This window comes from Epinephelus lanceolatus, chromosome 2 (genome assembly GCF_041903045.1).
Source record: "Epinephelus lanceolatus isolate andai-2023 chromosome 2, ASM4190304v1, whole genome shotgun sequence".
NCBI classification, from domain to species: Eukaryota; Metazoa; Chordata; class Actinopteri; order Perciformes; family Serranidae; genus Epinephelus; species Epinephelus lanceolatus.
This window is the reverse complement of record NC_135735.1, coordinates 11,748,371-11,776,233: the sequence shown is the minus strand read 5'-3', so window position 1 is coordinate 11,776,233 and position 27,863 is coordinate 11,748,371. Positions and strand designations below refer to the sequence as shown.

The following is a 27,863-nucleotide window of genomic DNA, read 5'->3' as shown; positions in this document are numbered from 1 at the left end:
AGCCTCGCTTGTCTACATATGGGTTTAATGTGTGTCTCTGTCCGCAGGTGCTGCTGTTTCTTCAAGCGAAAACGGAAGAAGAACACGCCGAGGCACAAATGATCATCCACCACCGGCCTGAAAGTTCAGAGTGTCCGGCTCAGTTGATCGTGATTTCAGAAATCAATAAGGTCCCATTCTGAATAAAAAGAGGGAGACAACTTTAAGATCGTGATTGAATTGTTCTCTAATGGGACCCGTTTAAAAATGGTTTGTTGAGATATACAAGATGCTTGTGTCTTTTGATGAGAGTCCTTTTTTAATTGTTTCTTTTTTTTTTTTTTTTTTTTTTTTTTTTTTTCCCGAGATGTGTGGGAATGTTTTGCAGGCCAGTCGTCCAAACGGGGAACATTTTTGTTGGAATTTTTGCAGAGGTTTTTGTTTTTTCGTCCCCAAGACACCCAGCATTTGTGTTTTTCTCTCTTTGTTTTTGGCATCTTTTTTGCTCCTGTTTTTCTAATGTGGTATTGTAAAGGAAGATACCGATCTTCCTGTGGAATCTTGCCACATTCAGCCTGCTATGATTTCTGTTTTCATTTCCCCTTCTGTCAAGTCCCGGTTCCAAACGGTTCGCCCCGCGTTAGTTTGCTAACTCATTTTGACACAAAGCCCTTTTGGTCATTCCTGACGTGGGACTGAATGTAAACCTGAACACACGAGGAGCCAAGAGTGTCACTGCCTACCTTCAGGCACACAGAGCATCAATCTGCCATTTGGCCCCTGCACTTTTTTTCCTCCAAAGAGGTCAACCCTGGCACTGGGACCCCGGGCCTGAGAGAACAGAAGACCAGAGACGCCTCCTGCACTGTGCTCTCTGAGGACGATTTCTGCTCACGCTGCTTGGTTAAAGCACTCCCCTTAACCACGCCGCTGTCAGACACACTACAGTCTCTTTTTGACTCACATGCAGTTTTGCTCCTGTCGGCTTTGTGATAATGAGCAGCAACCTGACACTTGTACATGGGGCTGGAAAAAAAAAATGCTATTTATGCTATTTATCTCTTGGTTGCCACCAGTTTTCTTACTAATTCTAAAACATACACACTGAATGTATGGACAGAAACATAAATGACTGTGGAGCATTTATATAATCTGTCATGCGCATGGGAAGGAAATTGCAATTTGAGTTAAGACCAATGTTTAAAAAAAGGAAAAAAGTGAGACCAAAACGAACTGGATCAGAGGGTGGGAGGGTCTTAATAATGTGATGGTTAATAACGGACTGTACACCAGTACACACTGGGGGATGTTGCTTTGGAACGACAAGAGAAACTGGCGTGATGTGCTTTGGAGATGAAATCACAGCCTCTCGACGCTACTGTCCAATGCCTTAACCCCAACCGACCGACCACCACATCACATCACCACTTGGATAAACAAGCTGGTAGCATGATGATGATCTGCAGCGCAATTCTTTGGGGTCGCTTGTATAATAAAGCCCAAAGTTGCGGACTGTTCCCCAGCTAGTATCAGAGCAGTTAATGACTTCCCTTGTAACACTGAGGATGTATTCCCGAGAGAGAGCGATGCCAAATGGAAGGTTTGGTGTCATGGTGTTAAGATGTCCCCCGCCCCGCCTCCCCCTGCGTGTCAAGTCTGAAGACCCCCTGTGCTGCAAAGCGATGTTTTAAGTTTGGACGACTCTGCTGAACCCACCGGCCCCTCTCCGCCTCGACGCTGAGGGAGGAAACACCAGCGAGGGCGGATAAGTGAAAGTGTCCATAGCATTTTTATGATTTTCATTTAGTGTCATGGAGGACTGCCTTGAAACAATATCCTTGATATGTCACCTTGCCTATCCTCCGAACAGAGAGTGAATTACCGTACATAGGTGTTTTATTTTTTTATTTTATATCTTGCTAATGTGAATTTTTTGTTTTTGTTTATTTTTTTTCCATTCCAAATAGCCATGGTTTTATGGGGAAAGAGAGGGTAACAAAAAAAAAAGCTTGAGACCATGACTGCACTACATTTGTTGACCCCGGCTTTCCCTGACGAGACCCTGCCTTCTTAATACTGTACTTTAAACGTGCTTATTTACTTTAATTGTAGCTGCCTCGTGTGCTAGGCCTTTTCCTATAGGGTGCAGGGAATACACTTTAAATTGACTTTTATCCCCACCCGCTCCTTTTATTTGTGCCATGACACCCTCCTCCCTAACATCCACCCTTTCCTCTCTCTACACACACACACACACACACACACACACATAAATGCACACACTCACACATGCAAGTCCTAGATGATTAAACTCTGAGCAGAGTATGGAGATAGATTTGTCTCCATATTATTTGTGTGAACAGATCGACGATCCATGTGTTAATGTGTAATCTAAATATAAACCAGTTTCTGAAAATACAAAAAAAAAAAGATTATTTTGCAAATATAAAACAGATCTGCAAATACAGAAAATAAATTCCACAAATTAAGAAAAAAAATCTGAATGTATTTAATTAATTTACAAATAATTTTTTTTAAAAAAGTGTTTAAAAAAATGTGTAAAATACAAATTCACAAGTGTAGACTTGAGATTCAAAAATAAAAATTGGATTCATTAATATCTGCTTGAAAGTTGTAAATGTTAGGATGGAACGATTTTTTATTTGTAAATTAAATGTATTCACATAAATTTATATTTTAAAATTTAGGAATTTAAAAATGTAATTAAATTTAATAAAATTTATTTAAATAATTTAAGATTTATTTGAATTTATTAAATTTAAACATTTATTTTTAGTCTTTGTGTTTGCATATACATTTTATAAAAAACAGTTTTTTCTTTTTTTTTATCTGTGGAAGTTGTTTTATATTTACAGATGACACATTAACACATGTATTGTTGACTTGTTCGCACAAATAACATCAAGACAAATCTATCTTGGTGTCGGAGTGTTAGATTTGACGTTTTGTGGACCTGCTCCATCATCTTTTAGAAATGTTGTAGATGTTGCAAACTATCTCAATGAATCAGTATGTAAACCTGCTTGTTGCGTGTATTTACACTGTATAGCTTTCGGTTTCTTCTCACCCCTCCCCCCCCCCCCCCCCCCCGACATGTCAGTTACTCCGCGGTCTAAGTTATTGTGTTATTGAAAGTACTTGAATATGAAAATCTTACGGGACCTTTTTTCTGTTTGTTTTTATTTCCTTGGTCATTGTCATAGTAATTCCACGCATAGGATTTGAGGGGAATGGTGGGAAAACGGGCTATTTGAATGACAGGTATTCATTTCTTTGAGATGTCTTAGTGCCTCTTGAGTGTGTCGGACAGGTGTGAGACTCACCTGTGGAGTCCTGTGCTAGCTGGTGTGAACGACCGGATGAGGGTCGGGATGGTGTTTTCACCCAGTTGCAGTCTGATGTTGGTTTGGAGGTTTAAAATCACATTTTCGTCTCTGTGAAAAATCACCGTTAGTGTACTTTGATCTGTCGTCGGTGAAATCCCTCATTTGCTCAGACACCAAACCTGTGAACATCTGCTGCCTGTGATCGTCCCCCACAAAGCATCAGCGGCACTTGGACTGTTTCGTTTCAGCTACCTGAGAAAAGTTGAAAGTATTTCTGTGTAGTGAGATGGATATCCAGACTATATAGCCTTCAACGTTCACCCCTGAATTCCCTGAGTGCCATTCCTGAGACTACTACTACTACTAGCCCATGCCTTTTACCTGTGCCAGGAAAAATATGAAGTTGAATGTTTTTTGACCATTCCACCTTGTGTCCTTGACGTGTCCACTGTCATTTTGAGAAATTGCAGAGCAACATGACTCAGATTCAGTACCAGGAAGTGTTGTTAAAGAGTGTCTGGGGAGAAAAAAGTGTTTTATGAGTCGCTCCTGTTGGTTTCTTTCTCTTATGTTGAAACCAATAGCATTTTATCGACCATTATTTCAGAGTTGTGACTGGTCATCTTTGCAACATCTGCTTCTTAAACTCTGGGTCGCCTAGCTGTTAAGCTCCCGGCTGAAATGGTAGATATAGATATATTACTCTGATGTATTTACTTTTTACTCTCTGGGCCTCATACAGAGCAATATAGGAGTACTCTGTATGGTTTGTATCTGCATGGCTTATCTGGCGACGACAGCCGCGGCCTCTGTCTCCAGTGAATCTCTCTCACCTGTCGGGCTCACGCACCGTCGGGTCAGTGAGATGTTTCGGCTTCCAGTCCTCATGTAAGATAAATAACTTTCTCATGTCTTCTCACAGCACATTCCATTTCAGTTCCCATTATTTCTGATGATACTTCACTTCGGTCAGACTCGTGTTTATGGCTTTGGTTGTGTGTAAATCACATTCCTGTGTGTCAAAGCTGTGTAAATCAAAGCAAAGGACAGTTAAAGTGTGAATGAATGGCTTTAGGTCTTTATGGGTTCTCTGGCACTTTTTTCCTTGTTGCTGTACTGTAGAATTGTCTCGGATTTACTGTATATTTTTCTTTGAGGGAGAGGTTTAGGGTGACATTTACTGCAATATTGTGATGATTATTTGAAAATTGTAAATTGTACAGAGTTCACAATTATACTCTTTGTTCTTTCTGTTGGGATTCCATATAAAAGATGTATTATTTGATTTTTTTTTTGTTTTTGTTTTTGTTTCCTCTCAGACTGTGGAAAATCAAATTGTACAGCTCCAAGAGTTTATCCTCCCCTCAGCATTGTTTTTTTTTCTTTTTCTCAGAGCTATGATTAAGAGAAATCTTAAAACTGTAAATAAATATTATTGTGTTGAAATATGAATGTCACTTCAAAAATGTATTTGAATGAGTTAGTCAAGGGCTTCAAGAATGAAGGACCCACATTTCTTCTTTTTATGGTTTCATATTTTTAATTTACAGAAAGGTAAAAGTCCTTTTTATCTGAGATGCCTATGTTTTGTTTTTCTTCTCCTCCTTGGATTCATATAATACAATGTGTCACACACGAACCTTATAAAATCACTTTTTATTCCCTCCACACCTAAAGGGAAACTCCAGTTTGCACCCTTTTTTATGTAAAATAAAAGATCTCTCCACCTTGTGGGAACGTCTCTGAGGTGATTTTGTATTAGTTGACTTTGATGATGAATCCAGATAGTTGACGCTAATGTCAGAGCAGACATGACTTGTGTTTTCTTTAGATGCTCAGTGCCTGTGTCGAGACTTCAGTCTGATGCTTTGGAACTTCTTATCCGATCTTGTCTGTTTTCAGATTAAATTAAACATCTGATTTTAATCGTGTGGCTGAAGTAAACTGTGTATACGTTTGGAGAGTAGGGGACTTTTTTTCTTTTTATATATCCTCCTGAGAGTCAAGCTTTTGTTTGGTATGCATTTTCAATTTCTCGTAGTTATTTTGGACTCGTAGGACCTGATAAGTAAAAAAACTAGACATTGACAACGATAATTAGGTCCCAATGTCCTCAAACAAGACGCCAATAAAGTTCTAATGTCCTCAAACGAGACCACGTCCCAGTGTTCTCGAACGAGACGACAATAAAGTCCTTATGCCCTCAAAGGAGACAACAATAAAGCCCCAATGTCCTCAAACAAGACTATGTCCCGGTGTCCTTAATCTAGACGATAATAAATTCCAAATGTCCTCAAACGATATGACAATAATGGCCCTGGTATGCAATTTCTCCTAGTTATTTGGGATCAGTAGGACCTGATAAATATAAAAGACTAAATATTTTCAACAATAACAAAATCCTAGTGTTGTCAAATGAGACGACAGTAAAGCCCCAGTGTCCTCAAATCACACAATAAAGTCCCAGTGTCCTCAAACGAGTACTTCCTAATTAACAGTGTCTTAGCTTGTTACTGTTGCTAAAATTAGTCAAATTTGTTGCCATATCAAACTTTAAACTTTATTGATTATAAATAAACAAGTTTCAACCATAAAATGTGATCAGGTTTTGGACCTTGTCCACTTCTGTGTTAGGATTGGCTGCAGGCTGACTTGGCAGAGATGGCTGCCATCTTGTTTTTACATGGATTAGTGTATTGTGCTCTTAATACCACTAGATGACAACAGGTCTGAGTTAAGTAGAAAAAAGTATTAGGTCAAGAAAACCAAAAATGTGATGTCCTCATATGAGGTCACAGGGCCTCAGCAGGACATGGAGTTCATGATAACAGGATTATTCTCCAATGTTTCTCTCTTCCCTGTTATTAGAAATTTAACAACATAAGATCCTGATGAACACAGAAAGCATTTTGCGGGTTGCAAAACTTGAGGTGCACCAGACTGCCTTTTTTTTAAATTGAATACCACTAGTAAAAACAAATACTTGCTGTGCCTTTTTATTGGTGCCAGGCAGCCACCCCCTGACGTCCTTACACTAATCTTTCCATGTAATAAAACTTATGTTTGTTTTTTGTCTTTCACAGTAATTAATAGCTAGTTCCCAAAATGTTGAGGCAGAGGGTACTTGCTGTAGCTCTGGTTGAGGGTGAGGGTCAGCAGATTGTTGTTGTTGTTGGGCATAGGGAAACAGAGATCTGTGTGGGTACATGAGACCCTAAAAAAAAAAGGGTGGATCATGGGGAGTACCACCAGTTGGTCCAGGAGCTTCTCCTCCATGATGGCCGTTTCCAGGCACATTTTAGGATAACACAGGGGCAGTTTGACAACCTGCTGTTTATCATCAGGTCATATAGCTCTGGGTATCCAGCAACTGCTACCACCAGTTTTTCTTCAGTGTTTACCAATTATAAACTCCTTGTCCTGACCACCACAGAAGGCCCGCCTCTCAAATCACCTGATTGGACAATGGGAAAATTAACGTGGGGTGTTTTTCTGCTCTGAGTTGAAGTTTTTTCAACTCGAGTTCAGGATGCTGTGGCAAAAACACCAGGCACCTGGAACACAGAAATGTGAGGCATGTTGTGATGCAAAAAAACACAAGCAAAAAGCTTAAGTCTCATTAAAAACAATTACAAAAAGGCACCTCCAGCTGCTGAAATGCTTTCTGTATGATCAGGGCCTTACAAGAGCCTGTTCTCTGGCCAATACGGGCCTGCTCTCTGTATGAGCCCCCCTCATCCCATGGGCCCCACTGCAACCACACTGCCTACCCTGTCTATATTTACGCCCCTGACCCAAGCTGTTACCAATTAGTGCAGTCCCAGTGAAATGTGTATAAAACATATATTTATATAGGTAATTGAATGCAGGGACATTACTTGTAAGGGATTATTTTGGAATTCCGGCATCACTTCTTTTTTTTAACTCAATTAAAGGATTTAATAACCTTATCCACCAGTGATCTTTGTGTGCACTTCTCACCTCCTGCCGCTAGTCGTCGCTGTGGGCTACACGCGGCGGTGTGCGGTGGCAGCAGCGGTTGTAAACTATAAACTTCCTGCATGAACATCCGGTGTTTCTCTTCCGCCGGTCCAAGTCAAGATGGTGGGTAACACAGAGAGCACTTCACCTTACAAGCCCTCACAATCCTCTTCAATCCTCACTGTCTGTCCGCTCAGTGAGCGGCTACAAGCATCACTCTGTTCACTTACGACATAAAGATCTCTAAACGATGGATTTGAACTTATTTACTGGCGTCTAAGATATGTAAAACACAGGCTAAATGTTCGGAAGTTACAGGCTAACTGGCAACCAAACGATCACAAATAACACCGCAATATAATTATTTATTCAAAGTAACATTGCTGGTCTTATTCGGGTTGTGTAAACAGCTTTAATCGCTTAACTTCGCGACCGTTAATAACAGAGGAATGCAGTGTCTTCTTCATGGACAGTTAAACTGTAGTTTAAGGAGAAACGTTAAGATAACGAGGGTGTACAAGTCCAGGACAGGTGTCACAGCTCTTCAGTTTTTGATAGTGGAATTATCCTTTAAAACTAACAACCTGAAGCTGCTTTAATGACGCTTTAACTCCACATTTTATCTTAAACAGTGTCTACTGGTGCTATGATTTTCAGGTCAGAAAACTGACTGACTTGTGTCTTACATAGGCTCCAGGTGTGTTAATTTTCTAACATTCAGTGATCAAACTGCTCTTAATTTGCTCTTCTTGGCTTTCAAACAAATTTAAACTCTAACATTAGGAGCTGAGGAAACTTGTAAGTTGACCTGAAGATGTATAAACCCCTCTGCAGTGCAGTTGCACTGATGTCATGTGAGGACATTGATGTGTTTGGTCACAACAAGTGGAAATGTGAAGCTGTGATTTCAGGCTGTTGACATTTACTGTAGATACATAGTGGTAAATTTCACTTTTTGAGTCTGTCTAGATGTCTTGATGATATGATGACATTTAATTCATTGGGCACAAGTATACCTTTAATTATTAATTTCAAAAATACCATCCTCGCTGAAAATATAACCAGTTTGTTCCCAGTCTCCAACATTTTGACAGTTTAATCGGCTGTTGCAGCTGAGTGAAATTAAGACACCCATGCTGTGGTCTAGGGCAGGACATCCACAACACGAACCTGACTGACATTTAATTTAAGGTTATAAAAATTATGTGAAAGCACAAGCATCAAGATATTTGGTTTAGTCAGTAATGCCCATGATCTGTACTCCTTGACCAGTGCAATTACAGTCATTGAAACAACATGATTTTCCTCCTCTTTAAAGGCTACATTCCTCTGGCATGTTTTATTAATAAATTTCTCACTGATGGTGTCTGTTTGGTTTGTCTTCAGGGGCGAGTCAGGACCAAGACAGTTAAGAAGGCCGCCAGGGTCATCATTGAGAAATACTACACACGCCTGGGCAGTGACTTCCACACCAACAAGAGGGTGTGCGAGGAGATCGCCATCATCCCCAGTAAGCCTCTGCGCAACAAAATTGCAGGGTAAGTGTAATTGGCTGCTATTTCGGAGTGTGTGTTGTGTTCTGCAGGGACGTGCACTCCTGCTGGCTGGTGTTCACTTGCTCAGACCTCCCATCAGTACATGATTTGTCCACTAGTGATAGTGTGTTTGTTTGCAGCCTGGTACACCTCGAATTTGATGGTGACATGAAAGCACAAAACAAGTGGTTTGATGCTTGCAGCAGAGAGTATTGTATTTTGGAATGCATTGCATGTTTTAGCTTAAGATGTGTAGAGATTAACATGGTTTCACTGAGCAGTTTTGTATGGACTGTGCATTTTTTAAGCGCTCGAAGATCCATTTATCTCTGAACTTAAACGTGCATGTGAGAAATAGTTTACACCTAAGGGAAATTCAGCTAGACTCGATAGTGAAGGAGGCATAGCACAACTGCTACTGAATAAACCAATTTATAAATAAATCCATGTAAAGCATCATTCAGCCTCTGTGAAAGATGATATATTGATGTTTAACAGTGTGTTTTTTAAGAAACCAAACCATTAAGATTTTTGACAGTCACATTAGTTAGCATTATGTTTTTGCAGTGACTGCTTTTCCTTTTAAAGGATGTTAAAATGTAGTTTGATCCCTCGGCCATTAATTTATGCAGTCTAGATGAAATGTAGCAGGGGTCCTACACCCTACCACATTAGAGGTGGGGGAGCGATGTCTCATGTCGTACACCTCTGAAGGTGTGTCAAAGGTCCTTCAGCTCTCTGCTAAATATGTGCTAAATGTAAGCTGTTATGTCTGGTTTGCAAATAGTGGTGGTGTGTTTTATGGTTGGCTTTGGATGATGGTTGCATGCAGACCATGGATGATATCATCAGTTTAGTCAGGTTTTAGTGACATCATAGTAGTGCTGGGCGGTATGACCTAAAATTCATATCACGGTATAAATCGAATCCCTTCACGGTAACGGTATATATCGCGGTATAAATTTAAGTGTAAAAGTTATAATAGAAGTGTTTCTCTTTTACAAAAGCGAAGATATAATGTATTTTTTAGAGCATTTATTGTGCAGAATGCAGATCTCAAAACTCAAAATTAAAACCCAGTACTCTATGGTGCAAAATGTCCCCTGGGATCTATATCAAAAGGTAATTTCCTTCTTTTAGCAAAATCCTAAATGACTGAGTTGTGTTTTTTCCACCTGGACCTTTATGCTCTGCCATTTCTCCTCTAATCATCACGCTGTAACCTGTGACAGGCTGCTATGATACCACAACTATCACACATTCACATATGGAGTTTTTTGTGGAGCCCCTAGCGTCACATAGGTTTACATTACCAAAGGTTTATGACAAAATCTCTTGCCAAAAACCAACTCCCGTGTGCGCACGGCAAGAGAGGAGAGGGAGAGATGCTGTGCTGCTGCCAGAGGAGACACTGAATGAGTTCCCTCTGAGCGGTAAGTCGCTAAAAGAGTCTGAGAAGTCCGGGGCTGTTCATAAAACATTAACTCACTCACTCACAAGTTCTCCAGCAACACATGTTGCACGTGCTACGCTAAATCACGGACGTGAACCAGCTCCTCTTGCTCCGCTGTGTCTGTGCTCGCAGCCATTTTCACACTGAGGCAGGTGTGATGACATCATCGACGATAGGATGGTAGAGCGCAAATCTCTACCGTGGGCCAAATTTATATCATTTCTACTGTCTACCCTATATACCGTGCAGCCCTACATCATAGCTTAAATAAAACATCATCTCACTTACTCAGTCACTGAGCAAAATAAGGTTGAACAGTGAAAGTTGATGATACGTCTACATTAGAGATGATATTCACTTTTTAACCACATTGTTTAGGTTAGGTTTTATTGTCCCCAAGGGAAAATTCTTTTCCATAGCACTGTACTTGTTGGACTCAGCATGAAAAACAATGACACACAAACACTGACACCATCAGAACACATCACACTGGCGAGCAGCACACAAAAAGCAACGACATACAGCATATAAACATGACACAATCAACGGGGCCTGTTGTTCAGAGCAGCAATGGCTGCGGGAATCAGGCTTTTCCCGAAGCGAGCCCATCTGCACCTCAGCGTTTTATACCTGCGTCCTGAGGGCAGCAGGGCAAGATGTTCTTGTGCTTATTGACTGAGTGCTGTGATGACCATAAGTATTCGTCTGGCTGATGTGGATTTAATAATAGCCGTCTGACTTTCACAGCAGTAGAGAGCAGCGACGCTTGCTGTCATTGCCTGATCGCAGTTAAATAAGAGTGAAACATCAACCTTTATATTTTTAACAGCCGCAGTTAAATTATCTGACAACAAAATAGCTTTGCAGGAATTATTACTTCAGTATGCTAGAGGTTTGGTGTTATTTGTTGTACCTCTGGTCTTATTATTTTTATTTTTGGGCTTCGGACAGGTTAATTCTCAACCTAAGTAACTCTCAGTTTCTCTTAGTAAGCCCCCACGTATCTCCCTCACAGTTATGAGAAATATCAGGGGAAATCTTTCCCTGGTGTGATTTTCTCAATTTTATATGGTGGGTTGGAGCTTCTGAGTCTCTTCTGGTTCTGTTTGGTCTGGACCTCATTAGATGTTGAGTTTGAGAGATGACTAAAAAGTGGCTGATACAGATGATTATCTTGAAAAGCACATTCTTTGCTTAGAAAGACTTCTTCTAAGTCTTGCTGCCCTTAGCACCATGTAGTTTGTTTTGAAATGACAACATCCAAGTTACTGATGCTTGTGCTTATTGTTCTTATAGGCTGAACAATGTGTGGTGTTTATGTAATCTTAAATAAGTAATAAAATAGTTGTTAACTGTATTCTGCGTGCTCTGTTCTTGAAATGGAGCCATTTAAAGTGGTGTTTGTGCTGAAGAAACTGGTGCTGACCTCTTGGTTTGCTGGATTACAGTTTGTGTGTCGCAGTTATTTTTGTGTTTTGATTAAACTGTTCTCATGGCTCCCACCATTCTGTGTATACCAGACTTGAGTACCTTGTTGTACTTTTCCTAGACAGCCGGAGGTCAGTTGAGTGCTTCCTTAGCAGACGATGAATGGGGAGCACTTAAGTTGAATTTATCTGTTTTGGAGGGTTTTTACTGGTTTACTTGCTGAATTAATTTTTTATGCTTTCTATTGATGTTGCAAAATCCAGAATGTATTGGGGTGGCCATAAGGGTTAAAAATTGAACGTGTTCCCATTGTGTTCATTTTCTCAGGGAATGTAAGTCACAGTCATTTATTTTTTTTAACTGACTTATCTCTGTATCATGAACTTGAGAGCAGCTGCACAATACCTTTTAGTTTTAGTGACACAATACCAATTCCAGCTGCAACAAGTGTTTTCACTATTGGTTAGTATTTTTATGACTATGAATTGTCTAAAATGTTGAGAAATATTCAGCACAAGTTACCGAGGTAATGTCCCAAAATTGCTAATAAAACTAAGTAATAAATCAGTTAACAATATATAAAACTGAGGGGAAAAAGTGTCTCTAAATTAGCAATCAGCTAACACTTAATGCAGGAGTTATACACTACTTTGTGTAGAGTTAAGTTGTTGATTTGTTCCTTATACGTGTAATGACCCTGTGCTCCTGACTGTCTCTCAGGTATGTGACGCATCTGATGAAGCGCATCCAGCGCGGTCCAGTCAGAGGAATCTCCATCAAGCTGCAGGAGGAGGAGAGAGAGAGGAGGGACAACTACGTCCCAGAGGTCAGTGCACACTCTTTACTTTGTCTTATCTGTGAGTGGGTTTCAAGAGACAAGACAGTTCTTGCTTTGGTTTGGAAACTCACACCTTAAAGTTTTATCCATGTTTTGGTTTGATAATGAATGGTAAAACTGACAGTTACAAACAAGTTAACAAACTCTAATAGATCATGTTGCACAATTCAGAAAGCTAAGTTTTTGTTTATCTCATCCTTTAGATTTCTGCCCTGGACCAGGAGCTCATCGAGGTGGATCCTGACACAAAGGAAATGCTCAAGATGCTGGTGAGTGTAAAACACATTTCTTGTGTTCTTAGTGACAGATGACAAACTGTGTTCTGAAGATTCTCACTGTGGCCACAAAGAAATTCAAATTCCATCAGAATAATGTGTATGGACTTGTAGGCAGCTGTCATGGCAAACATATCAGGTTATTTGATGAGCATGTTTACAACAAATGTTGACCAAAGTGCACTTACAGAAAATGATTACATTCAGATAATGACACAAATGTGATTATGAAAATCAGAAAGTCTAAGACTCAAATAATTTTGGATGAATCATAAGAGCATTAAAGGCACAGGGAATTCCAGGTGAATAAAAACTGAATATTTTGTGCATGTAATCGTCGTCATGATCTACTGTGCGTCACTCAATTTCTTAATAGCAAACAAATTTACATAAAATGAGAAACTACTCATCTTATGCCACCAGGTTGTAAATGTGGCATGAATACCATTGGGTCATACAGTAAGGGAAAAGTTTGCAACTGATGACCAGTTGGATTTAAAAAAACAAACAAAAAAAGCTTAATATTTTTATGAGAACAGGTATCCTGCTTTCAGAGAGGCTGAGCAAATGCATGGGTCTTAATTATCTTTACTGTGAGTGAAATCCAGTCAGTGTGGTCACATGTGATGATACATCCTGCGTTAAATCATCACGAGTCATGCATTAGTGAAGCGGCATGACTTCAGTATATGATTCATATCCTTATTATGAAGTGTTACCTATATAATAACCCTACATCTACTTATGTCTCTGTTATTTTACCGTAATCGTGACGTCTGTTTCCTCTTCTTCCAGGATTTCGGTGGCCTCTCCAACCTTCAAGTCACTCAACCAACTATTGGAATGAACTTCAAAACACCACGAGGGCTATAAAATCATGTGATCATGCTCTCAATAAAGAGACAGAGTTGTTAAGAAATGTCCCTCTCTTTTATTTTTACCCAGAAAGCGATGATGAATATTTCTGAAATGATATCTGAACAGCAGAATGGAACACAGCAAAAACAACCAGACCATGTGTATACACCCAACAAAGTGTCAGACTATCAGGCTGACGTGGAGCCTGTCAGGAAGAGACAGACAACCATTCACTCTCACTACAGTTTTATGAGTTATGGTATACAACACTATAACTTTATGACATACTGTACTATGACTTTTTTTAAATTTCATGGTTATGATATACTATACCAAGGGTTCTCAGAATTCTAAGTGCCAATGTAAGGAGCCAGCATATGATGGAAGCGCATTGGTAAAGTGCACACATACAATATCTTTTCCATCTCACTTCCACATTAAACTGCCGAGTTGCTTACTATCAAAGGGGCCACGCCTCCACAGATCTCTAACATGCCAGTCCAAGGGTGTCAAACATACGGCCCGGGGGCCAAAACCGGCCCACCAAAGGGTCCAATCTGGCCCACTGGGTGAAGGCTTAAAGGTTTCAGGAGCAATTTATACACTGATTAGATACTTAATGTAACATACTGCCTCTGAGACTTCTCCACTCTGACCAGAATACAGCTCTCTGAAGTAATTTTTTTTGTGATCACATTAATGTTGAACATTATGCAAAATATCGTCAACCAGCAGCTTCAGTGCAAAAACTGTATCAGACTTCTGTCTTAAAACAATACGAGTGGAACCCTGTTGTTAAGACACTGCCAAAACTATTGATTTGTAAATGGTTTGTAAGGCAGCGGATGACTTCACCTGCTTCTTCAACAGCTTCCACTTTAGTGGGACTGGAACAAAATGAAAAAAGACATGTAATGAAAGCTAGTAATGATAACTTGCACATATTTTTCTTAATATATTATATGTTTTGTTAATGGATGAATGTTTTCACAATTCTTTACACTAAAAAAGGGAAAAAAATTTAAGGGATTGTTAGTTATAGGTTATTATGCAGTGGTTTTACTGGTCCGGCCCTGTTGAGATCAAATGGGCTATATGTGGCCCCTGAGCTAAATGAGTTTGACACCTCTGACTGGCATGGAAATTATTTGCACAAATTATGTGCGAAGTTGTGCAAATAATTTCAGTGGTATCCCTTGTGTCGTCTGTAATTGTTAAATGTCTTTCAAACTCCAGGCTTCATTATCAGACAGGGGTCTACCTCAGATCACTGATTAGTTGCTGGAGGAGTGTGATATTCTTATAAATGCATTTACAGATTTTTAAATGTGTGTGCAAGAATCACATCAGTCACATTTGTAATTTAGAAACTCTTTAAGCTCTCCAGTCACACAGATCCACAAAAGGATGCATCCTGCTGTAGGAAAAGTGGCACATCTGTCTCTACAGCCTTTGGTTGTTGGGGCAATTACAAACTGAAGTTGGTAAAACTCTGACTGCAATCCTCGAAAGAAGCACGTAGGAGCATGTGACAGATCAGATGATGGTCACGTGGTTCAGTCAGCTGATGCTAACGCTAACCAGCCGGACTGACGGTTCTCCAGCGGCAGAGACGGATCTGACGGTCAGACAGGATGCCTTTCTCCGAGCTCTATTTCAACGTCGATAACGGCTACCTGGAGGGGCTGGTCAGAGGGTTCAAAGCCGGAATACTGTCCCAGGCGGATTATTTAAACCTCGTTCAGTGTGAGACCCTGGAAGGTGAGTGAAGACAGGTGCTAGCTAACGGCTAGAAGCTAGCCGCACAGGGCTAAGTCAAGCTAACGCAAGCTGTCAACCTCAAAGCTCGTTAGCTCGGTTTACATCAACGACAACGCTTTTTAAAATCGTATTATCTGACTATCCGCGTTGTATTATTGTCACTTATTGTTTGTCAGCAAGCTTCACATCGACATTTTCCACAGAACAAAGTAGAAATATCTTTCTAGATTCGGTTCTGTGAGCTGGCTACCCTCTGAGTCTTAGCTAGCTAGGAAGCTAACATAATGCTAACGTAGGCTAAGCAGATATAAGCAGCTGTTTAGCCGTCTATTGATCAATGATGGACTTTTTAGAGGAAGTGAAATGACAATAGGAACAGACTGTTAGTGTAACTATAGTCATGACAAAGTGATTCATTAACGTTAGCCTTAGCTAGTTGTAACACACTGACACTACCCCGGTGTATTATGGTCATTATCGATTAACAGTGTGACAGTCCTCTGGTACACTTCACTATAACTGAGATTTTATGGCAGTAAACGCCTCTTGTTTTCTGTACAGCTAAGCGGAAATGTGTTATGGGTACAGAGTTTGTAAATGGTCACACCAGTGTTTTAGCTACAGTTATACTTAACAGTACTGTGGACTATTTCCCAAACAATCCTTGTAACCTTATCTTTCCTAATGTTGGGATGGTTTTTATTTATTACTGCACAGCTTCAAAATCAAGGAGTGAAACATAAGATTATCAGTCACAGTGGTCATGCTCTTTGGGGTTTTTCTTTATGAAAGTTACAAGTATTTCAAGTCTTTATTTGTCATATACAAAACAGTTACAGAGGGGATAACATACATTTGTGCCTAAGTTAAAATGTAGGAATCTAATATAAGATATATATAAACTAGAATAAACGATAATACTGTGGTACACTTGTGCACAGAAGTGTTAAAATGAATAAACTGTATATTATATTTAAGTAAATAAATGTAAACTGTGGTGAGTGCCGGTGCAAACAGGAAGTAGAAGTTGTATAAAGGTGAAGTGTCAAGTAAGTTATGAGCTCAAGGGTTCATCAGTCGGTGGTAGGGCTGCACCGTATGAAGAAAATATGCCATATGCATTAAGGTTGTTGAATATGTTATTACTATTAATTATAATAATAATAATGATAATAAAAATGACTTCATTAAGGACACAGAGAAAGGTCCATAGAGTACCACATAAAAACAGACAATCGTCTATGTACAAAAATATGATCGAATAAATACAATATGTATATAAAAAACACAAGAAATACCCAACACTATGTAATGCAAGTTCTTAAAAAGACAAAATTTGATAAACTGCACCCACAAACAAGCCAGAGAGCCAGTGGCCCCACAGTCTCAATGAAAACATGACTGAGCATTAACAATATTACTTGCAATAAATAAAAAAGATATTAAAAAGTACTCAGTTCTGCTGCTCTCAGTATAATGAAATATAACAAATTGCTTGTTAGATTTAAAAAAAGAAACGAAACTAATGCAGTATTCTTTTATTGAACAAACTGAACATTGAACCGCACGCAAAAGGTGACAGTAAAAAAAAGTGATAGCTACATTTTATGTGTGTATCGTGTAAGTTGGCATTGTGCTGATGATAAATATATGTATATTGTTGCAAATTTAATGCGGTTGTAAGTGCAGAGTCGTATAAACAGTCTGCAGTACCACACAACAGTACTATAACTTTATCAACAAAGATGTAATATTCACTGTGATGGTTTGGACAGTTGCATTTGTTACCATGAGGAAATTAAAACAACTGAGCTTCCAGGAAATTGAAAGAAAAAATAATCCAGACTGCAACATTCACATGTAGAAAACTGTCAAGGTCTGTCACTGTGATGTATGTGTCTGTCTGACTGTTGTCAGTTTTATTCTCTGGTCCTAAGGCAATGTTTTTTAAACCAGTTTTAATGGCAAAATAAACTTTAGTTGGGGCACACCTGCACAGAGGGCACTCAGATTCTGGGAGGACAGCATTAACCTTCCATGAGTTACACCCACAGACTGTATGTAACGATGGATGACATGACGGCTCCACTAAAGTGAGGAGAAAACATGTCATTCACCCCCTGATAACTGGCTGCAGTATAAGTCATGTATCCCGCCACATCAAATTCATTTTTCCCAAAGATGGTGTCTTGTCACTGTAGGTAGTTTGTATCATGCTCATGTGTGTTTAAGTGTTCATTTTAATTAGTTATTTGATGCTACAACATGATTGACAGCTGTGATTGATTTACAGTTGAGTCAGGTGGGTGTATGGGTGAGACCTTGATACCACAGCTCCACCCCTGATCACTACTGCGCAGACTTTGGTTCCAAATTATGTCAGCTGCAAAAGATAGTAGCACCCATGTTCTGAGGCATAAAGCTTGTTGATAAGCAAGGGAATATCAGCGTTCATTATGTGTCTTGCATCTTGACTCTAGGTTTCTTCTACAGAATAAGACAAATCAGCAGTACTTTCTCTTTCAATGTGTCTCCCCTGCAGATCTGAAACTGCACCTGCAGAGCACAGACTATGGCAGCTTCCTGGCAAACGAGGCGTCTCCTCTCACTGTGTCCGTCATCGACGACAAGCTGAAGGAGAAGATGGTGGTTGAGTTTCGCCACATGAGGAACCAGTCATACGAGCCGCTGGCCAGTTTCATGGACTTCATCACGTAAGCAAAAAGCTGTTGTGTGGAAATAACGTTTTGAACTATAACATACCATGTAAAGTATCTCTTGTGCAGCTTTAAAGTTGCAGTAAATTGATTTTCCACAGTATATTCAGTTGTACACTGATCCAGCACTGCATTGAAGGCCAGCAATTCTTGTTTGGGAACATATGAAATAATCTCTAAGAATGTACCTGTAAAATACTGAAATTTTCAGAATGTCTTGTTACACTCAAATACTGGTGCATTTATCCAATAATGACTTCACATTACTGACTGCCACTTTCCAAAGCATACCAAACATTTTCCAGTCGATTTCCTACTAACAGCCAGCCACTGGTTCGTTACAGTACACAATGATGAACAGCTTGGAGAATCATATTGCTAATCTGTAACAGGAGATATTCAGTCACCTTTTTTTTTCTTGGTCAAAGCGATGTGAACTAGTGATACTAGAGTTTCAAACAGGGACTAATTTGGAAACTCACCAGTGCGTTCAAGGATGTTCTGACATCTGAGAACTGATTAGTCAGTCATTTGTTGTAATGTCATTCATTGATGAGTTAGGTTTTTTTATGCCTCTGTGCCAACGATAGCCCTCCCAGAGGCATAAGGTTTTCGGGTTGTGCGTCCAGCTGTCTGTACGTCCATCTGGCCGTCTCATGAATGTGATATCTCAAGAGCACCATTAGGGAATTCTCAAATTTGGCACAAACATCCAGTTGGACTCAAGAATGAACTGATAAGATTTCAGTGGTCAAAGGTCACTGTCACACCATCTGTCTTATTCTCATGAACGGGATGTCTCAGAACACCTTGAGGGAATTTCTTCAATTTTGGCACAAACATCCACTTGGACGCAAAATTTAAGTGATGACATGTTGGTGGTCAACGGTCAAGATCACTGTGACCTTGCATCCATCTCATTCTCATGAACACATTATCTCAAGAAGGCCTCGAGGGAGTTTCCACTAATTTGGCACAAACATCCACTTGGATTGAAGAATAAAGTGATAAGAATTTAGTGGTGAAAGGTCAAGATCACCATGACCTCACAAAACATGTTTTTGGACATATCTCAGTAATTCATATTCTAATAATGACAAAATTTCACACAAGTGTCCAATAGAATATAATGAAGAAGTGATGACATTTTATATTCAAAAGGTCAAAGGTCAGCTTCACTGTGACATCACAATGTTCTGCAAACACACTTTTCTGGCTATTACTCACCATCATAACTCAAGAATAGATGTAACAGATATTGAATTGGTGACACTTATCTTAGGTGTCCACCCAGAAATAGTCGTGGAGGCATACAACCAGGAGGTGGTAATTCTAGTTTTATTCTGTGCTAAAAGGACTTGGACCAGTGGAAGGTCTGATAAATGTAACAAATCAAAAGGCTATCCACAGTTAGAGATAGAATTGGTTTCTCTGTTGTGTCATAACAACCCCTCTACTCAACAACCCCTTGTGTCTTCAGGTACAGCTATATGATTGATAACGTCATCCTGCTGATCACGGGCACCCTCCACCAGCGGGCCATCTCTGAGCTGGTGCCAAAGTGTCACCCGCTGGGCAGCTTTGAGCAGATGGAGGCGGTCAACATCGCTCAGACCCCTGCTGAGCTTTACAACGCCATCCTAGTGGACACTCCCCTGGGTCAGTACTTCCAGTACAACCTGCTGTTTAAAATAAAGAGGATGTGAAAACTGAACAGTAATGTCTCCTGCAGAACAGGAGATGGCGCCAAAGCTCAGAGAAACTTAAAACATTCCTTTCTGTTTGTTTGACATAAATTATTTTCTCTTGTCTTTTCAGCTGCATTCTTCCAGGACTGCATATCTGAACAGGACTTAGATGAGATGAACATTGAAATAATTCGTAACACACTTTACAAGGTAATGTATATTATAGGTATGATCGTAGTAATGATAAGCATGATTAATAATGTGAGTGTTTACTGAATAAAAAGCAGTATGAACAACAGCAAGAGATAAAACAAAGTAAATTTAGTAGAGAAACAAGGATAGTAGGCCGCAAATTAAAATCACAAGAGATCTAAAAGTCAAAAATGATACAACAACTTAATGATTGCAAATATTTTGTTGAATGTGTTGCATTTATGTACATTGCAAGACAACATACATTGAGATTACGTTCATGTTCTAAATTGATAGTCATTGTTTTCTGAAACCAGTAACATTGTAAACATCTGCAATGATTTTGTATTATGTTTTGTTCATTTACTGCTTGCTTGAATTTACATTTGCGACCATGTCCTCTCAGGCTTACCTGGAGGCTTTCTATAAGTTCTGCTCTAACCTTGGAGGAACCACGGCTGACACCATGTGTCCCATCCTGGAGGTGAGTCTCTCTTTTTCTCTCTCCTTCTCACACACACACACACACACACACACACACACATACACATAGTTTTTCCGAATTAAAATCTGAAGCACCAGCAACAAGTTGGGCTGTGGAGCACATCTGGGGGATTCCCTGATGCCTCCACTGGTTCACTAGTTTAAAAAGGTGACAAGTTTGTCACATTGGGACCTCTAAATTTGCATTTGTACAAACAAACAAAAAACGCCTGTCAACAATCTCTAGTTTAGGGCTGCAACCAATTCTAAATTATGTCACTCAAATTGGATTTGGCTGTTCAACAGTAATATTCAACTATTGGCACCTTTTTTTCCTTCATGTAGACTTTAAGCGTTTGAACAGGGTTTGGCAGGGCGTTCAGGGTCACAGCCAAGTTCATGAAATGTATAGTAGACAAGCCAAGTTAGCCCTCTGAGCTAATGCTGGCTATCCACACTAACGATGGATCGGAAATGTACAACAATATTTTTTGTTGACACTTGATATCATACAAAAGCCAGAGACTGAATAGAAATGAATTCTTGTGAGCTGTAAGAGCCTCTCCTCCTCTGGACAGCTGCCTTAGACTCGCCCTTGGTAAGGGTCTGCAGCTGCCTGTGGCATAGAGCAGAATGAAAGAAAAGAGCACTCACTCTGCAGCTACCTCTGGGGACCAAAACGTGCCCAGATGTAGCTGCACGCTGACTGACAAAAAGGGTTTCAGTTGAATGACGGGGCTGAGATCACTCCGACTGATGATACAAATCTCAGACTTTCAGGGGGCAGCCAGATATCTTAACCTATATTTATATATTTGATTATTACATTACCATGAAGTTGTGAGATAAAAGTGTTGACATGAAAATGCTTCAGGGTGACTCATCTGTGTACATATAAACATGCTCAGTGTTTTTGGCTGTGGATTTAAGTATCAGCTCAGTCAGTCACTTTGTTGGTGCTCTGCTGACTTTCCGTCTCTGCTGCAGTTCGAGGCAGACAGGCGAGCCTTCATCATCACCATCAACTCGTTCGGCACAGAGCTGTCCAAGGAGGACCGCGCCAAGCTCTTCCCCCACTGTGGCAAGCTCTATCCAGAAGGTCTTGCTCAGCTGGCCCGGGCTGATGACTACGAGCAGGTCAAGGCTGTCGCTGATTTCTATCCTGTAAGTACAAAGCCAGTGTGGTCTGCTGAGGTCACCTCAGCTTTTAGATTTTTATATTTAATGATCGACAGCTGTTTATGGGCTGAGCCCTCTGATTTTTGGATGCAAAGTTAAAACAAACACAGTCAGTGAACCTGAAGAGACTCTTAAAGGGTTTTAAATCAGCTGACATGATTTATCTTGTTCACTCGTGTCCTTCCAGTTCCCTGTTTTTCATTCTCATCTTGGAGTCTGTGACTGTTTCTGTTAATCACCATCAGTGTCAATCTGTCCTAACCTGGCTCATGTCCTCAGGAGTACAAGCTGCTGTTCGAGGGTGCCGGCAGCAACCCAGGAGACAAAACACTGGAGGACCGTTTCTTCGAGCACGAGGTGACTGACACATGAACAGACATATGTTCACTCAACTTAACTGTCTTACACCGCAGACCTTATGTACACAGGCTGCACTCCACTGTGTTTTTAGTGTTCAGTGTTATATTCATTTTAAATGACTTTATACTGTAGCCAAACTCACAGCACAGCTGCTGTCGTGATTATTCTATCCACTGATGGCATGGTCATAAAATAATGATTTTATCTGAGGCTCAGCAGCTTGATCACAGATGAGGAGAGCAGGAGGTGAATAAACAGAGGTTTGATGGGCTGCTTCATCCCTCTCTCGCTAATTACAAACAGGAAAAACATGTGCTGTGCTGTGAAGACAGAGTTGGGAACAAATGAAATGCATCATTAAAAATGAATTTTAAGTAAATGCAGACATTTATATTTGGAACGCGACACAGCTGGATCCTGTGTATACTGGTCGTTAAGTGTCCTGAAGCTGAACAATTTATCATCTAATAATTAAAATTAAATTCTGGGTATAGACCCAGGGTTCCAGTATAGTCGCTCTGTGTTAAGAGTGCCTGCTCTGGTGCATTAAATGCTCTCTACCCAGAGATAAATCATGCAGGTGTTGGTCTGACTGGTCTTTGCATCACTTGGTAAATGTTCCCTAACACAGTGGTTCTCAACTGGTCCAGCTACAGGGTCCAGATTGTTACTTAAAGTCCATTCTCATTGAGGGCGAATATCTGCGTGGATTATTCTCGCAGAAAAATATAAAAGTTGATTTCATGGGTTGCACACCGGGGCGGAACTATCGTGCCGTGAAAAAAGTTTCCGCCCAGACTTTGACCCTCCGCGGAATTTGCCGGCGGAAATCGCGTAGACTCAGGAGAGTCCAAAATCCAGTCAGGCGTAGGTATGGGAGAAAGATTGATAAACCTCGTTTCACAGCACCCCGTCCTTTTTGATAAAGACGGGATGATTTTATGAACAATGAATTAAAGGACAACGTCTGGCAGTCCATTGTGCAGCTTAGTGGCTGCGGTGAAAGTGGTAAGTGCTAAAGAAAGTTGATGTTGACGCTTGTTAAACATTAGCTTGCTAGCTCGCTGCTGCTGCTACTCTCGTCCATGTTCACCCACACCCGTTCACACTGCGCGGACTTGGAACACAACAAGGTGAAATTCCGTACTGCGCCTGTGTGTATGGTTTAAACACGGAAAAGCGCTGCACGAATATTCCGCAAATCCATCCCGCATTTCTGCATCGCGGCAGTAAGAATGAACCTTTAGTCATTAGTTGGCCGTGTCGTTGAGCTAATTTGCTGTCTCGATCAAGTAGATGTCGTTTAGTTGCTCACAAACAGCACTTCAAAATAAAAACTCCTTGCTGGAAATTCACTGTACTTGAAAATAAAAAGTGTGTTTTTTACAAACTTGATTCAATTGTGAGTCACTTGCTGTCCATTCAGAGTGGACCAGTGACCTGCTTTTGGACCACAACCCACCAGTTGGGAACCACTGCCCTAACAGTTAGAAACGTTTAATGACAGGGGTGAGCCGTTTCGATGTCAGTGTGGGTTTTTTGGGACTATTTAATGGCTCAGTGTTGGATATGAGCCACTGCAGTACTGAAGTAATTAGTATGTGCATGTCATTATCAGCTTTGTGGTGTTTTACACTCATCTTCCTCCTTTTCCTCTCGACCTTCCTCCTCAGGTGAAGCTCAACAAGCTGGCCTTCCTCAACCAGTTCCACTTCAGTGTCTTCTACGCCTACGTCAAACTGAAGGAGCAGGAGTGCAGGAACATCGTCTGGATTGCCGAGTGCATCGCCCAGCGGCACCGCGCTAAGATTGACAACTACATTCCTATCTTTTGAGCCTCCTCTTCCTCTCTCCTCTTCTTCTTCCTCCTCTTGCCATCATCATTTCATTCAGTCTTATGTCTTGAGCGGTGTCTCCTGTCCCACCTCGGTGTTAAAAATTCTGATGGTTTGATGCTAAATTTTCTCCACTCTTCACTCTCAGCTGTGACCTGGTTCTCAGCACCCGAGTTTCCTGTTGTTGTGAGAGTTCCAGCCAGGCTCGTTACTGATTAAAGTTAAACACATAATCAACTTAAATACAGTTTTTAGGTGGAGCAGAATCACATGAGCCTGGTCGGCATCTCATTTGACTTTCAAACACTCACCTCTGATTGTCTAAACCTTCTGACGCTCAGTGTGTTCTTAGCGGCACACTCTGTCCACTGACACATCGGTGGCTAAAATACACCAGGAGAAGAATTTGCAATTTACTAAGTCCAGGAATGAACACAACAGCCACCAGGACAGCAAACACTAACCATCTGTTAGAGATCGTGTTGATCTCCAAGCACATGAAACATGTAAAGGTGCTGTGTGCTCTGGATTTTCCACCTACCTAAATCAGCTAAAAAACAAAAGTGAATTTGTAATCTGAATTTAACACGGCCGCAGAAATTCAGCCAGTCATTAAAACATTCCTCAGCTCAGTGTCAGTCTCCACCAGGTTCTATATAACCTGTATTTATTTCTGTTTTAGTGCTAGGTTTTGTCAGCATGTCTGGTCATTACTGTGGTTTCCCCTCCAAAACTAGTAAGTGAAGTGTGAGCTCTGCCTGATTTGCTGTCTTAACTAGATTGTTGTTAAATATTAAGAATACAACAGCTGAACAGGAGCTCCAATTCTCACTGTCCCTGCTCCTGTGTGAGTCTCTGTAAATGAACGTACCGGAATGAAGCGAAATCTTGTGAGTACATGACAGACTTAATGTTTAAACTATACAAAGATATATAGATATTTAAAATGACAATATAATTTTGTTGGTTTTTTTTGATGCTGTAAAAATGGATTTATTTCTGTTTTGATCTGTTTATTACTTGTGCGATGTGTACTGTAAATGTGACAAAAAAATAAATGTACTAAACTGCACTAAAGCAGATCTGGAAAAATTTAGAGGACTCATCTAATGACTGAGAACATTTTCACTAGTTTGACGTGTTTGTGACAGACGTAGCGTGTAAGTCAGAGATGCTTTAGTAGAAAATGTTTAGGAAACTGAGGCTACAGTTCACACAGACTCACCAAAACTGGACAATAGAAGATTGGAAAAACGTTGCCTGGTCTGATGAGTCTGGATTTCTGCTGCCACATTCAGATGTTAGGGTCAGAATTTGGTGTAAACAACATGAAAGCATGGATCCATCCTGCCTTGTATCAACGGTTCAGGCTGCTGGTGGTGGTGTAATGGTGTGGGGGATATTTTCTTGGCACACTTTGGGCCCCTTAGTACCAACTGAGCATGGTTTAAACACCACAGCCTACCTGAGTATTGTTGCTGACCGTGTCCATCCCTTTATGACCACAGTGTACCCATCTTCTGATGGCTACTTCCAGCAGGATAACGCACCATGTCACAAAGCTCAAATCACCTCAAACTGGTTTCTTGAACATGACAATGAGTTCACTGTACTCCAATGGCCTCCACAGTCACCAGATCTCAGTCCAATAGAGCACCTTTGGGATGTGGTGGAACGGGAGATTCATATCATGGACGTGCAGCCGACAAATCTGCAGCAACTGTGTGATGTCATCATGTCAATATGGACCAAAATCTCTGAGGAATGTTTCCAGCACCTTGTTGAAGCTATGACACCAAGAATTAAGGCGGTTCTGAAGGCAAAAGGGGTCCAACCTGGTACTAGCAAGGTGTACCTAATAAAGTGGCCAATGAGTGTATTTGTGTACAATATACACCGGGACACCTGTGTATGATTGAAGAGTAGGCTTTTATAATTGTTTGCTAACAGGAAGGAGTGATTTTAAATCCTTAAACATTGCATTTTAAACCTCAGTTAAAAGATCCATCATCAGTCAGTTGTTAAACTCAAGTTAGGTGTTTGCTTTGCTGCAGACAAGACAGACAGCAGAGTGCTGTTAGTGGTTACCGTGTTCATCATCTTAGTTTAGCATGTTAGCATGCTAAAATTTGCTAATCGCACTAAACACACATCATTAGTCTGCAGGTAAGTATTGGACAAATTTAAATTTTGAGCTGATGACTGTAGTAGAAAAGAAGTCAGGGGATTACCAAAGTTACTACAATTCATCCTGAGGGGAACATGAATGCATGTACCAACATTTCACCAATAATAATTCTTCCAGTAGACGAGATATTTTAGTCAGGACCAAAGTGTAGGACCGACCGACCGACTGACATTGCATTTATTTACAAAAATATAACCTTTAGATGTAAAACTTTTGTGGTCATACAAAAAAGGAAACTGAGACAACCCATTTGTCAGAAAAATTGTTGGCGTGATACGTTTCTGCAAATTGTGGATACTTTGCATTTTCACGTTATTAAGTACTGGATACATTGAAACTTTACTTTTCAAAAATGCTGTTTAACTTGTGGTAAGACTTAGGTAGTAAAACAGTTTAGGAGGTACAGTCCTGGCAGGAAAAGCAGCAATGTCTTGGTAAAAAATAAACGCTTTTCGTACCTGAAAAGCAGCTTACCAGCAATGGGTTGCAAAATCACAGTTGTTTTGGTTGGTTGTATGTTGGTGTCTAACTGTGGTCTACAGCTTTGCAGGTGTTAGGGTTAGGGTCAGGTGTCTTGCCATCTACTATCCCCTTCACCTCCAGATGACAGTCAGCTTATCTGCCTTTAAACTCCAGCCGTGCAGTACGGTGCTGCCTGTGTTTGGGAGGAGCAATCATGCCGCTGTCAAAAGCAGCAGCCAACAAAATAAGATGTAAAATGATGTAAAACAGGATTAAATTACAGTGCACAAGTTAAAGGAGCTGATGGGATCGCATTCCACTGGAGTTGTGCCCTGTATAATTTCATGTGACACAAAAATTATTGATTGAACATTTAACTCGATTAGGTTCATTTTGTCTACTCAAATAGTATAGAGGTTTTTCTTTTTTCAGACAAAGAGATTAGGAGATGTTGCTTTACCTTTAACATCTCATAATCTCTTTGTCTGAAAAAAGAAAAACCTCTATACTATTTGACTGAACACTTGTAGTATTTAGAACCACTTTATTGCAAGACCAACACGTTTCGGCTTGTCGTCCTCATCAGGGTCATTCTGACGTGTTAGTCTTGCAATAAAGTTTTTCTAAACACTACAAGTGTTGCTGGAGTTTTGACGCCTTTGTTTCATCTCTCTTCTCTGTGTACTTTGGAAGTAGGTGAAGTTGCTCCAGAAACCCTCAGGCTGCTTCTTCAAAGACAGCTCATATACTACGTCACTTCATAAATGTTGATATGATCTGTATGAAACATGCAAATGTAACATTGCTTTGCAGAAACGTACAATAGCAACATTTGTTCTTATGACTGGGCTGACTGAGCAGCTCGTGGTTATTCCCTGTGAGAGAGTTGAGAGGTCTCACTTATAAAACAGGGCACAGGATCCATACTATAAATGTACATACAAACAAAAGCCAAAAAATGGTGTGCGTCAAAAAGTATTCAACAATTTCTACAATCTTCCACCTCATCACCTGTGTCACCAATTTCCCGTCTCCAAAATGTTTGTAAGCATCCCAGCAGGAGGTTTCTCCCATCGTTTTTTATACATTGCAACATTTGCATAGGAAGTGGCGTACGCTTCTTTCAGGCCTTGTTTTGTGCATATGCAATGTTTTGAATGAGTCCCCAGATGTCCTCAGGCTAGCTAGAGCTGAATTTACAGGAAACATAATTCCAAAGAGTTAATGCAGGTTTCCATTTTGAAAAGTCTAGGACCACTCACTAGCTTTTTCCAGAGCTTCAAATTGCATCTCATGGCCTTCCT

The 27,863-nt window shown here is 40.3% G+C and overlaps 3 protein-coding genes across 6 annotated transcripts in view; all 3 read left to right on the top strand.

Annotated features, from left to right (window-relative positions):
* csnk1g1 (casein kinase 1, gamma 1) overlaps positions 1 to 2,477 on the top strand; it is a 50,354-nt gene extending 47,877 nt beyond the window's left edge. For 3 of the 4 annotated variants that reach the window (XM_033623406.2, XM_033623425.2, XM_033623416.2), the window contains one exon: positions 48 to 206. In XM_033623406.2, the coding sequence (XP_033479297.1) occupies positions 48 to 102 (55 nt within the window). In that variant the 3' untranslated portion in view covers positions 103 to 206. Of the gene's footprint in view, positions 1 to 47 lie in introns of all 4 variants that reach the window. The other variant, XM_033623398.2, reaches the window with a different exon arrangement.
* Positions 2,478 to 7,333: 4,856 nt separating this feature from the next.
* Positions 7,334 to 13,755, top strand: LOC117251552 (small ribosomal subunit protein eS17-like). Its single transcript, XM_033617990.2, has 5 exons — positions 7,334 to 7,430; positions 8,694 to 8,845; positions 12,444 to 12,549; positions 12,765 to 12,830; positions 13,632 to 13,755. The coding sequence occupies exons 1-5, from the start codon at positions 7,428 to 7,430 to the stop codon at positions 13,707 to 13,709; spliced, it is 405 nt and encodes a 134-aa protein (XP_033473881.1). The 5' UTR covers positions 7,334 to 7,427; the 3' UTR covers positions 13,710 to 13,755.
* Positions 13,756 to 15,244: 1,489 nt separating this feature from the next.
* Positions 15,245 to 25,001, top strand: LOC117253398 (V-type proton ATPase subunit d 1). Its single transcript, XM_033620854.2, has 8 exons — positions 15,245 to 15,455; positions 17,998 to 18,169; positions 19,653 to 19,831; positions 19,991 to 20,070; positions 20,459 to 20,536; positions 21,523 to 21,699; positions 21,994 to 22,071; positions 23,748 to 25,001. Exons 1-8 carry the CDS (start codon positions 15,329 to 15,331, stop codon positions 23,907 to 23,909), a joined length of 1,053 nt encoding a protein of 350 aa, XP_033476745.2. The 5' UTR covers positions 15,245 to 15,328; the 3' UTR covers positions 23,910 to 25,001.
* Positions 25,002 to 27,863: the final 2,862 nt, after the last annotated feature.

Coding starts and splice junctions, on each gene's coding strand:
- LOC117251552 (XM_033617990.2), top strand. Junction 8,846..12,443: donor CTGCGCAACAAAATTGCAGG/GTAAGTGTAATT, acceptor ACTGTCTCTCAG/GTATGTGACGCATCTGATGA. Junction 12,550..12,764: donor GGGACAACTACGTCCCAGAG/GTCAGTGCACAC, acceptor CTCATCCTTTAG/ATTTCTGCCCTGGACCAGGA.
- LOC117253398 (XM_033620854.2), top strand. CDS start 15,329: ATGCCTTTCTCCGAGCTCTATTTCAACGTCGATAACGGCTACCTGGAG. Junction 18,170..19,652: donor AGTTTCATGGACTTCATCAC/GTAAGCAAAAAG, acceptor TTGTGTCTTCAG/GTACAGCTATATGATTGATA. Junction 19,832..19,990: donor CCTAGTGGACACTCCCCTGG/GTCAGTACTTCC, acceptor TTGTCTTTTCAG/CTGCATTCTTCCAGGACTGC.